Raw genomic sequence first — 12683 nt, 5'->3', positions numbered from 1 at the left:
TGCCCTAAAATAGCCCCAAACAGCAGGCTTGACCAGAGCTTGATTCTACTTGGTTCCTAGTAGGATCATCTCCTATTCTAGGACTGCATTAACTTGGTATCAGAGCCATGGATGAACATGGCAATCCGATGCTGCCACAACCACCCGACCCTATGGCGGTAGTGTTAGAGATGTTCCAAAAATTTCTGCAGAGACGGAAGACTACAATTGATGCAATCATGACTAGATTGCAACACTTGGAAGGATAGAGAATCCCTCCCGATAGGGACAACAACTCTGCCCATAGAAGAAGACAATGTGCCACCCTATTCAAGGATACGAGAGATTGCACGATAGAGATGGGAGCCCTAGAGATGATTATAGGGGTTATAGAGATGGACACTTAGGTAATAGGGACAGATTTAGGACTAACCGAGATGACAGGAATGATAGAGATTATTATAGAGATCGTCGGGACAGACCTAGATATGCCCGTGAACCTTCTCGAGAACATAGAGATCACCACCGAGGCTACAGAGACAGAGATAGAGAATACGGGACAGAGACAGGTCGGCAGCCTACTTTTGAAGAGTATATGAGATCCTACTTCACTGGAGACCAGGGTACTAATCGGCGCTATACAGGCAACCAAAAAGTGAAGCTTGAGCTGAAAGAATTCGATGGTAATTCTGACCCCCCAGGTATTTTATGATTGGCTTGCTGCAATAGAAGATTATTTCGACTGGTATGATCTATCTGAAGAAGGGAAAATGAAGTTAGTTCGGTGCTAAGCTTGTCAGACTTGCACGTGAGTGGTGGGGAACTGCTGAAAGGGAGATGGACTTCAATGGTACTACACCCCGCACTTGGGAAGACATGACATATGACCTGAGCAAGCAATACTTACCAAGGCACTTCAGGTCTCAGATGCAGGATAAATTCAACTCCCTCCACCAGGGAACCATGACTGTAACTGAGTACATGAGGCAATTCAATGCTCTTTCTTCTCACACTGGCATTAGGGAGGAGGGCATCCAAATGCTTTCCAGGTTCAGATTGGGTCTATCAAGTGAGATCAACAGGACAATTGGAGTGGTTGATGTGGTAGATGTTCGAGATTGTTTTGAGAAGGCCTTGAAAGCAAAGGAGCTATTAACTTCATGTAAACAGTCGGGTTCTACTTCCAAGCCGGCTTACATCAACACTAGCACCTCCAAATAAGGTTCCTCTATAGGCAACACCTCTCGCCCTGCTGTTCCCCCACGTGTGGATGACAAGGGCAAGGCCCCTATGGGCCAAAATGACCCCTTTACTTGTTACTACTGTCAAGACAAAGGACGCATTGCTAGGGACTGCCCACACAAGAAGAAGCTTATCAATGTGGCTGAAAAGGAAGAAGTTCAAGGTAAAGATGAAGAACAAGGCGTAAATCATATTCATCCACTCCCTCCTGATGATGGATATGATGTGACTAACTACTTGGATGATGATGATTTATAAGGTATTCATGTAATACGTCAAGAGGCTGCTGTTCAGCCAGAACTGCAACCTTCTTCATCCTTCGAAGAGCTGCTGTCCGCATACAAGATTGCACCATCCGCTGAAGATGAACTCAAGCAACTCGATCCTGATTTGGAAGACCATTATGTGATCTCCAGCCATTCATCGGGGATGAATGTTTTCAAGACAGGGAAAGTTGATGCAGCTCCAAGAAGGAAGAAGAAGAAGAAGAAACCCTGAACTTAGGGTTTGAATAGGGAGCCGTAGGTTAGGATTTATATTTTCCATACTTAGTTTATTTTTATGTTTTTAGATTGAACTGGTTTAGAATTGGTTGCATCCAATTGGTTCAATGGGACAAATGGATCTAATTTAAGTGAAGTGATCCTATTGGTTAATGGGTTCTTATATCCTATTGGCTAATAGGGAATCTTCTTTTAATTAGTTGTTTTTAAGTTAGATTCTTTTATTTTAAGTTAGTAGGGGTAGTTGGGACATTTTATTATTTTAAATTAGTAATTAGAATGTGATTAGATCCCTTCCACGATTTAAGTGAGAAGAGACTTTAAGTTGTATTAGGAATTAGCCACTGGCCTTTATTATAAAATAAGAGATCGTGGGAGGCTCCCCCACACAGATTTAAATTTAAAAAAATACAGAATTCCGTGGTTGTTTGCTGCTGCTCCTTGCTCTTCGAGAGTGTGTGCATCCTTATGGGTTATCAAGGTGGAAGGGTGGGTGGAATCCTGCGACTCTCTACACCATGACGGCCGGGAGGATCTCTATTCGAAGGTGGTTTTATCCTTCAACAATTCAGGCAATGTTGCCGGAGGAATCCAGTGTAAGTTTGAATTTTAAATTCCTGCTTTAGCTTTCCTTCCCTCCCCCATTCGATCCCCCTTTAATTTTCTCGCTTTCTTCCCATACACCCTAGCAGTCTAAATTCTATCCACCATATCCCGCCATCGATTCCTTTCAAAATCAGGTCACAAATTCTCCCCAAACAAACCCCTCCACTCGATCGGACTTGCAACCCATTCTCGTCCCGGTCAACCCTAATTTCGTAACCCTCCATTAGCCATTAAACCCTAAAATTATAGATTCCCCACTTCGGCCATCAAAACCCTCCCATATTAGGATCGAACCTCCCTCCCACAGCCCCTAAACTCGATCCCAAGCCTAGCCCTAAACCCCCACTCAAAACCCTAGTTTTGATTATTTTTCCTAATTCTAAAACCCGAAACCCTAACCCTAATTCTGCAAAAATTTAAAACTCGATCCAAATTCAATTATTTTTATACCATAATGACCCCCTAAACATGCATATTACAGCTATATAAACCCCATTCCCAAATTCCCATTCTAAACCCTAACTTTGCCCTAAAATAGCCCCAAACAAAGCAAGCTTGACCGAGCTTGATTCTACTTGGTTCCTAGTAGGATCATCTCCTATTCTAGGACTGCATTAACTTGGTATCGAGCCATGGATGAACATGGCAATCCGATGCTTGCCACAACCACCCGACCCTATGGCGTAGTGTTAGAGATGTTCCAAAAATTTACTGCAGATCGAAGACTACAATTGATGCAATCATGACTAGATTGCAACACTTGGAAGGATAGAGAATCCCTCCCGATAGGGACAACAACCTCGCCCATAGAAGAAGACAGTACCAGCCCTATTCAAGTGATACAGATTGCCCGATAGAGATGGGAGCCCTAGAGATGATTATAGGGGTTATAGAGATGGACACTTAGGTAATAGGGACAGATTTAGGACTAACCGAGATGACAGGAATGATAGAGATTATTATAGAGATCAGTGGGACAGACCTAGATATGCCCGTGAACCTTCTCGAGAACATAGAGATCACCACCGAGGCTACAGAGACAGAGATAGAGAATACGGGACAGAGACAGAGGTCGGCAGCCTACTTTTGAAGAGTATATGAGATCCTACTTCACTGGAGACCAGGGTACTAATCGGCGCTATACAGTCAACCAAAAAGTGAAGCTTGAGTGAAAGAATTCGATGGTAATTCTCACCCCCTGGTATTTTATGATTGGCTTGCTGCAATAGAAGATTATTTCGATCTGTATGATCTATCCAAGAAGGAAAATGAAGTTAGTTCGTGCTAAGCATCGACTTGCACGTGAGTGGTGGGGAACTGGCGAAAGGGAGATGGACTTCAATGGTACTACACCCGCACTTGGGAAGACATGACATATGACCGAGCAAGCAATACTTACCAAGGCACTTCAGGTCTCGGATGCAGGATAAATTCAACTCCCTCCACCAGGGAACCATGATCAGAATCGAGTACATGAGGCAATTCAATGCTCTTTCTTCTCACACTTGGCATTAGGGAGGAGGGCATCCAAATGCTTTCCAGGTTCGATTGGGTCTATCAAGTGAGATCAACAGACAATTGGAGTGGTTGATGTGGTAGATGTTCGAGATTGTTTTGAGAAGGCCTTGAAAGCAAAGGAGCTATTAACTTCATGTAAACAATGGGTTCTACTTCCAAGCCGGCTTACATCAACACTAGCACCTCCAAATAAGGTTCCTCTATAGGCAACACCTCTCGCCCGCTGTTCCCCCACGTGTGGATGACAAGGGCAAGGCCCCTATGGGCCAAAATGACCCCTTTACTTGTTACTACTGTCAAGACAAAGGACGCATTGCTAGGGACCGCCCACACAAGAAGAAGCTTATCAATGTGGCTGAAAAGGAAGAAGTTCAAGGTAAAGATGAAGAACAAGGCGTAAATCATATTCATCCACTCCTCCCGATGATGGATATGATGTGACTAACTACTTGGATGATGATGATTTATAAGGTATTCATGTAATACGTCAAGAGGCTGGTTCAGCGAGCGCAACCTTCTTCATCCTTCAAGAGTCTGTGTCCGCATACAAGATTGCACCATCCGTAAGATGAACTCAAGCAACTCGATCCTCGATTTGGAAGACCATTATGTGATCTCCAGCCATTCATCGGGGATGAATGTTTTCAAGACAGGAAAGTTGATGCGGCTCCAAGAAGGAAGAAGAAGAAGAAGAAACCCCAACTTAGGGTTTGAATAGGGAGCCGTAGGTTAGGATTTATATTTTCCATACTTAGTTTATTTTTATGTTTTTAGATTGAATCGGTTTAGAATTGGTTGCATCCAATTGGTTCAATGGGACAAATGGATCTAATTTAAGTGAAGTGATCCTATTGGTTAATGGGTTCTTATATCCTATTGGCTAATAGGGAATCTTCTTTTAATTAGTTGTTTTTAAGTTAGATTCTTTTATTTTAAGTTAGTAGGGGTAGTTGGGACATTTTATTATTTTAAATTAGTAATTAGAATGTGATTAGATCCCTTCCACGATTTAAGTGAGAAGAGACTTTAAGTTGTATTAGGAATTAGCCACTGGCCTTTATTATAAAATAAGAGATCGTGGGAGGCTCCCCCACACTGATTTAAATTTAAAAAATACAGAATTCCGTGGTTGTTTCTTCTGCTCCTTGCTCTTCGAGAGTGTGTGCATCCTTATGGGTTATCAAGGTGGAAGGGTGGGTGGAATCCTGCGACTCTCTACACCATGACGGCTGGGAGGATCTCTATTCGAAGGTGGTTTTATCCTTCAACAATTCAAGCTGTTGCCGGAGGAATCCAGTGTAAGTTTGAATTTTAAATTCCTGTTTTAGCTTTCCTTCCCTCCCCCATTCGATCCCCCTTTAATTTTCTGCTTTCTTCCCATACACCCTAGCAGTCTAAATTCTATCCAGCCATATCCTGCCATCAGATTCCTTTCAAAATCAGGTCACAGCCTCCCCAAACAAACCCCTCCACTCGATCAGACTTGCAACCCATTCTGTCCAGTCCAACCCTAATTTCTGTAACCCTCCATTAGCCATTAAACCCTAAAATTATAGATTCCCCACTTCTGGCCATCAAAACCCTCCCATATTAGGATCGAACCTCCCTCCCACAGCCCCCTAAACTCGATCCCAAGCCTAGCCCTAAACCCCCACTCAAAACCCTAGTTTTGATTATTTTTCCTAATTCTAAAACCCGAAACCCTAACCCTAATTCTGCAAAAATTTAAAACTGATCCAAATTCAATTATTTTTATACCATAATGACCCCCCTAAACATGCATATTACAGCTATATAAACCCCATTCCCAAATTCCCATTCTAAACCCTAACTTTGCCCTAAAATAGCCCCAAACAGCAGGCTTGACCAGAGCTTGATTCTACTTGGTTCCTAGTAGGATCATCTCCTATTCTAGGACTGCATTAACTTGGTATCAGAGCCATGGATGAACATGGCAATCCGATGCTGCCACAACCACCCGACCCTATGGCGGTAGTGTTAGAGATGTTCCAAAAATTTACGCAGATCGAAGACTACAATTGATGCAATCATGACTAGATTGCAACACTTGGAAGGATAGAGAATCCCTCCCGATAGGGACAACAACCTGCCCCCATAGAAGAAGACAGTACCAGCCCTATTCAGTGATACAGAGATTGCCTGATAGAGATGGGAGCCCTAGAGATGATTATAGGGGTTATAGAGATGGACACTTAGGTAATAGGGACAGATTTAGGACTAACCGAGATGACAGGAATGATAGAGATTATTATAGAGATCGTCGGGACAGACCTAGATATGCCCGTGAACCTTCTCGAGAACATAGAGATCACCACCGAGGCTACAGAGACAGAGATAGAGAATACCGGGACAGAGACAGAGGTCGGCAGCCTACTTTTGAAGAGTATATGAGATCCTACTTCACTGGAGACCAGGGTACTAATCGGCGCTATACAGGCAACCAAAAAGTGAAGCTTGAGCTGAAAGAATTCGATGGTAATTCTGACCCCCCAGGTATTTTATGATTGGCTTGCTGCAATAGAAGATTATTTCGACTGGTATGATCTATCTAAGAAGGGAAAATGAAGTTAGTTCGTGCTAAGCTTGCGACTTGCACGTGAGTGGTGGGAACTCGCTGAAAGGGAGATGGACTTCAATGGTACTACACCCGCACTTGGGAAGACATGACATATGACCTGAGCAAGCAATACTTACCAAGGCACTTCAGTCTCGGATGCGGGATAAATTCAACTCCCTCCACCAGGGAACCATGATCAGAATCGAGTACATGAGGCAATTCAATGCTCTTTCTTCTCACACTTGGCATTAGGGAGGAGGGCATCCAAATGCTTTCCAGGTTCGATTGGGTCTATCAAGTGAGATCAACAGGACAATTGGAGTGGTTGATGTGGTAGATGTTCGAGATTGTTTTGAGAAGGCCTTGAAAGCAAAGGAGCTATTAACTTCATGTAAACAATGGGTTCTACTTCCAAGCCGGCTTACATCAACACTAGCACCTCCAAATAAGGTTCCTCTATAGGCAACACCTCTCGCCCGCTGTTCCCCCACGTGTGGATGACAAGGGCAAGGCCCCTATGGGCCAAAATGACCCCTTTACTTGTTACTACTTTAAGACAAAGGACGCATTGCTAGGGACTCGCCCACACAAGAAGAAGCTTATCAATGTGGCTTTAAAAGGAAGAAGTTCAAGGTAAAGATGAAGAACAAGGCGTAAATCATATTCATCCACTCCCTCCCGATGATGGATATGATGTGACTAACTACTTGGATGATGATGATTTATAAGGTATTCATGTAATACGTCAAGAGGCTCTTTGTTCACCAATCGCAACCTTCTTCATCCTTCGAAGAGCCTGTCCGCATACAAGATTGCACCATCCGCTGAAGATGAACTCAAGCAACTCGATCCCGATTTGGAAGACCATTATGTGATCTCCACCATTCATCGGGGATGAATGTTTTCAAGACAGGAAAGTTGATGCAGCTCCAAGAAGGAAGAAGAAGAAGAAGAAACCCTGAACTTAGGGTTTGAATAGGGAGCCGTAGGTTAGGATTTATATTTTCCATACTTAGTTTATTTTTATGTTTTTAGATTGAACTGGTTTAGAATTGGTTGCATCCAATTGGTTCAATGGGACAAATGGATCTAATTTAAGTGAAGTGATCCTATTGGTTAATGGGTTCTTATATCCTATTGGCTAATAGGGAATCTTCTTTTAATTAGTTGTTTTTAAGTTAGATTCTTTTATTTTAAGTTAGTAGGGGTAGTTGGGACATTTTATTATTTTAAATTAGTAATTAGAATGTGATTAGATCCCTTCCACGATTTAAGTGAGAAGAGACTTTAAGTTGTATTAGGAATTAGCCACCGGCCTTTATTATAAAATAAGAGATCGTGGGAGGCTCCCCACACGATTTAAATTTAAAAAATACGAGAATTCCGTGGTTGTTTGTCAGCTGCTCCTTGCTCTTCGAGAGTGTGTGCATCCTTATGGGTTATCAAGGTGGAAGGGTGGGTGGAATCCTGCGACTCTACACCATGACGGCCGGGAGGATCTCTATTCGAAGGTGGTTTTATCCTTCAACAATTCAAGCTGCTAGAGGAATCCAAAGGTAAGTTTGAATTTTAAATTCTCGTTTTAGCTTTCCTTCCCTCCCCATTCGATCCCCCTTTAATTTTCTCGCTTTCTTCCCATACACCCTAGCAGTCTAAATTCTATCCAGCCATATCCTCGCCATCGATTCCTTTCAAAATCAGGTCACAATCCCCAAACAAACCCCTCCACTCGATCGGACTTGCAACCCATTCCGTCCAGCCCAACCCTAATTTGTAACCCTCCATTAGCCATTAAACCCTAAAATTATAGATTCCCCACTTCTGGCCATCAAAACCCTCCCATATTAGGATCGAACCTCCCTCCCACAGCCCCCTAAACTCGATCCCAAGCCTAGCCCTAAACCCCCACTCAAAACCCTAGTTTTGATTATTTTTCCTAATTCTAAAACCCGAAACCCTAACCCTAATTCTGCAAAAATTTAAAACTGATCCAAATTCAATTATTTTTATACCATAATGACCCCCTAAACATGCATATTACAACTATATAAACCCCATTCCCAAATTCCCATTCTAAACCCTAACTTTGCCCTAAAATAGCCCCAAACAGCAGGCTTGACCAGAGCTTGATTCTACTTGGTTCCTAGTAGGATCATCTCCTATTCTAGGACTGCATTAACTTGGTATCGAGCCATGGATGAACATGGCAATCCGATGCTGCCACAACCACCCGACCCTATGGCGTAGTGTTAGAGATGTTCCAAAAATTTACTCGCAGATCGTAAGACTACAATTGATGCAATCATGACTAGATTGCAACACTTGGAAGGATAGAGAATCCCTCCCGATAGGGACAACAACCTCGCCCATAGAAGAAGACAGTACCAGCCCTATTCGGTGATACGAGATTGCCTCGATAGAGATGGGAGCCCTAGAGATGATTATAGGGGTTATAGAGATGGACACTTAGGAAATAGGGACAGATTTAGGACTAACCGAGATGACAGGAATGATAGAGATTATTATAGAGATCGTCGGGACAGACCTAGATATGCCCGTGAACCTTCTCGAGAACATAGAGATCACCACCGAAGGCTACAGAGACAGAGATAGAGAATACCGGGACAGAGAGGGTCGGCAGCCTACTTTTGAAGAGTATATGAGATCCTACTTCACTGGAGACCAGGGTACTAATCGGCGCTATACAGTAACCAAAAAGTGAAGCTTGAGTGAAAGAATTCGATGGTAATTCTGACCCCCCAGGTATTTTATGATTGGCTTGCTGCAATAGAAGATTATTTCGACTGGTATGATCTATCTGAAGAAGGGAAAATGAAGTTAGTTCGTGCTAAGCTTGTCGACTTGCACGTGAGTGGTGGGGAACCGCCGAAAGGGAGATGGACTTCAATGGTACTACACCCCGCACTTGGGAAGACATGACATATGACCTGAGCAAGCAATACTTACCAAGGCACTTCAGGTCTCGGATGCGGATAAATTCAACTCCCTCCACCAGTGGAACCATGATCTGTGAATCGAGTACATGAGGCAATTCAATGCTCTTTCTTCTCACACTGGCATTAGGGAGGAGGGCATCCAAATGCTTTCCAGGTTCGATTGGGTCTATCAAGTGAGATCAACAGACAATTGGAGTGGTTGATGTGGTAGATGTTCGAGATTGTTTTGAGAAGGCCTTGAAAGCAAAGGAGCTATTAACTTCATGTAAACAATGGGTTCTACTTCCAAGCCGGCTTACATCAACACTAGCACCTCCAAATAAGGTTCCTCTATAGGCAACACCTCTCGCCCCTGTTCCCCCACGTGTGGATGACAAGGGCAAGGCCCCTATGGGCCAAAATGACCCCTTTACTTGTTACTACTCTGTCAAGACAAAGGACGATTGCTAGGGACTGCCCACACAAGAAGAAGCTTATCAATGTGGCTGAAAAGGAAGAAGTTCAAGGTAAAGATGAAGAACAAGGCGTAAATCATATTCATCCACTCCCTCCCGATGATGGATATGATGTGACTAACTACTTGGATGATGATGATTTATAAGGTATTCATGTAATACGTCAAGAGGTCATTGCTCGCCGAATCGCAACCTTCTTCATCCTTCAAGAGTCAGCGTCCGCATACAAGATTGCACCATCCGCCGAAGATGAACTCAAGCAACTCGATCCCGATTTGGAAGACCATTATGTGATCTCCACCATTCATCGGGGATGAATGTTTTCAAGACAGGGAAAGTTGATGCAGCTCCAAGAAGGAAGAAGAAGAAGAAGAAACCCTGAACTTAGGGTTTGAATAGGGAGCCGTAGGTTAGGATTTATATTTTCCATACTTAGTTTATTTTTATGTTTTTAGATTGAACTGGTTTAGAATTGGTTGCATCCAATTGGTTCAATGGGACAAATGGATCTAATTTAAGTGAAGTGATCCTATTGGTTAATGGGTTCTTATATCCTATTGGCTAATAGGGAATCTTCTTTTAATTAGTTGTTTTTAAGTTAGATTCTTTTATTTTAAGTTAGTAGGGGTAGTTGGGACATTTTATTATTTTAAATTAGTAATTAGAATGTGATTAGGTCCCTTCCACGATTTAAGTGAGAAGAGACTTTAAGTTGTATTAGGAATTAGCCACTGGCCTTTATTATAAAATAAGAGATCGTGGGAGGCTCCCCCACAGATTTAAATTTAAAAAATACGAGAATTCCGTGGTTGTTTCTTTCTGCTGCTCCTTGCTCTTCGAGAGTGTGTGCATCCTTATGGGTTATCAAGGTGGAAGGGTGGGTGGAATCCTGCGACTCTCTACACCATGACGGCTGGGAGGATCTCTATTCGAAGGTGGTTTTATCCTTCAACAATTCAAGTTTCGGGAGGAATCCAGTGTAAGTTTGAATTTTAAATTCTGTTTTAGCTTTCCTTCCCTCCCCCATTCGATCCCCCTTTAATTTTCTGCTTTCTTCCCATACACCCTAGCACTCTAAATTCTATCCAGCCATATCCTGCCATCGATTCCTTTCAAAATCAGGTCACAGCCTCCCCAAACAAACCCCTCCACTCGATCAGACTTGCAACCCATTCTCCGGTCCAACCCTAATTTCTCGTAACCCTCCATTAGCCATTAAACCCTAAAATTATAGATTCCCCACTTCGGCCATCAAAACCCTCCCATATTAGGATCGAACCTCCCTCCCACAGCCCCCTAAACTCGATCCCAAGCCTAGCCCTAAACCCCCACTCAAAACCCTAGTTTTGATTATTTTTCCTAATTCTAAAACCCGAAACCCTAACCCTAATTCTGCAAAAATTTAAAACTGATCCAAATTCAATTATTTTTATACCATAATGACCCCCCTAAACATGCATATTACAGCTATATAAACCCCATTCCCAAATTCCCATTCTAAACCCTAACTTTGCCCTAAAATAGCCCCAAACAGCAGGCTTGACCAGAGCTTGATTCTACTTGGCTCCTAGTAGGATCATCTCCTATTCTAGGACTGCATTAACTTGGTATCAGAGCCATGGATGAACATGGCAATCCGATGCTGCCACAACCACCCGACCCTATGGCGTAGTGTTAGAGATGTTCCAAAAATTTCTGCGGATCAGAAGACTACAATTGATGCAATCATGACTAGATTGCAACACTTGGAAGGATAGAGAATCCCTCCTGATAGGGACAACAACCTGCCCATAGAAGAAGACAGGTACCAGCCCTATTCAGTGATACAGAGATTGCCTGATAGAGATGGGAGCCCTAGAGATGATTATAGGGGTTATAGAGATGGACACTTAGGTAATAGGGACAGATTTAGGACTAACCAAGATGACAGGAATGATAGAGATTATTATAGAGATCGTCGGGACAGACCTAGATATGCCCGTGAACCTTCTCGAGAACATAGAGATCACCACCGAGGCTACAGAGACAGAGATAGAGAAGACCGGGACAGAGACAGAGGTCGGCAGCCTACTTTTGAAGAGTATATGAGATCCTACTTCACTGGAGACCAGGGTACTAATCGGCGCTATACAGGCAACCAAAAAGTGAAGCTTGAGCTGAAAGAATTCGATGGTAATTCTGACCCCCCAGGTATTTTATGATTGGCTTGCTGCAATAGAAGATTATTTCGACTGGTATGATCTATCTGAAGAAGGGAAAATGAAGTTAGTTCGTGCTAAGCTTGTCAGACTTGCACGTGAGTGGTGGGGAACTGCTGAAAGGGAGATGGACTTCAATGGTACTACACCCCGCACTTGGGAAGACATGACATATGACCTGAGCAAGCAATAATTACCAAGGCACTTCAGGTCTCAGATGCAGGATAAATTCAACTCCCTCCACCAGGGAACCATGACTGTAACTGAGTACATGAGGCAATTCAATGCTCTTTCTTCTCACACTGGCATTAGGGAGGAGGGCATCCAAATGCTTTCCAGGTTCAGATTGGGTCTATCAAGTGAGATCAACAGGACAATTGGAGTGGTTGATGTGGTAGATGTTCGAGATTGTTTTGAGAAGGCCTTGAAAGCAAAGGAGCTATTAACTTCATGTAAACAGTCGGGTTCTACTTCCAAGCCGGCTTACATCAACACTAGCACCTCCAAATAAGGTTCCTCTATAGGCAACACCTCTCGCCTGCTGTTTCCCCACGTGTGGATGACAAGGGCAAGGCCCCTATGGGCCAAAATGACCCCTTTACTTGTTACTCTTGTCAAGACAAAGGACGCATTGCTAGGGACTGCCC

At 43.2% G+C, this 12683-nt stretch overlaps 1 protein-coding gene across 1 annotated transcript; it reads left to right on the top strand.

Annotated features, from left to right (window-relative positions):
* Positions 1–295: 295 nt before the first annotated feature.
* LOC122650937 (uncharacterized protein DDB_G0283697-like) lies at positions 296–6373 on the top strand. Its single transcript, XM_043844296.1, has 4 exons — positions 296–680; positions 1214–1384; positions 1481–1674; positions 5924–6373. The coding sequence occupies exons 1-4, from the start codon at positions 296–298 to the stop codon at positions 6371–6373; spliced, it is 1200 nt and encodes a 399-aa protein (XP_043700231.1).
* Positions 6374–12683: the final 6310 nt, after the last annotated feature.

Source organism: Telopea speciosissima, chromosome 2 (genome assembly GCF_018873765.1).
Source record: "Telopea speciosissima isolate NSW1024214 ecotype Mountain lineage chromosome 2, Tspe_v1, whole genome shotgun sequence".
In the NCBI taxonomy this organism is placed as follows: domain Eukaryota; kingdom Viridiplantae; phylum Streptophyta; class Magnoliopsida; order Proteales; family Proteaceae; genus Telopea; species Telopea speciosissima.
This window is presented reverse-complemented; position numbering and strand designations above follow the sequence as displayed.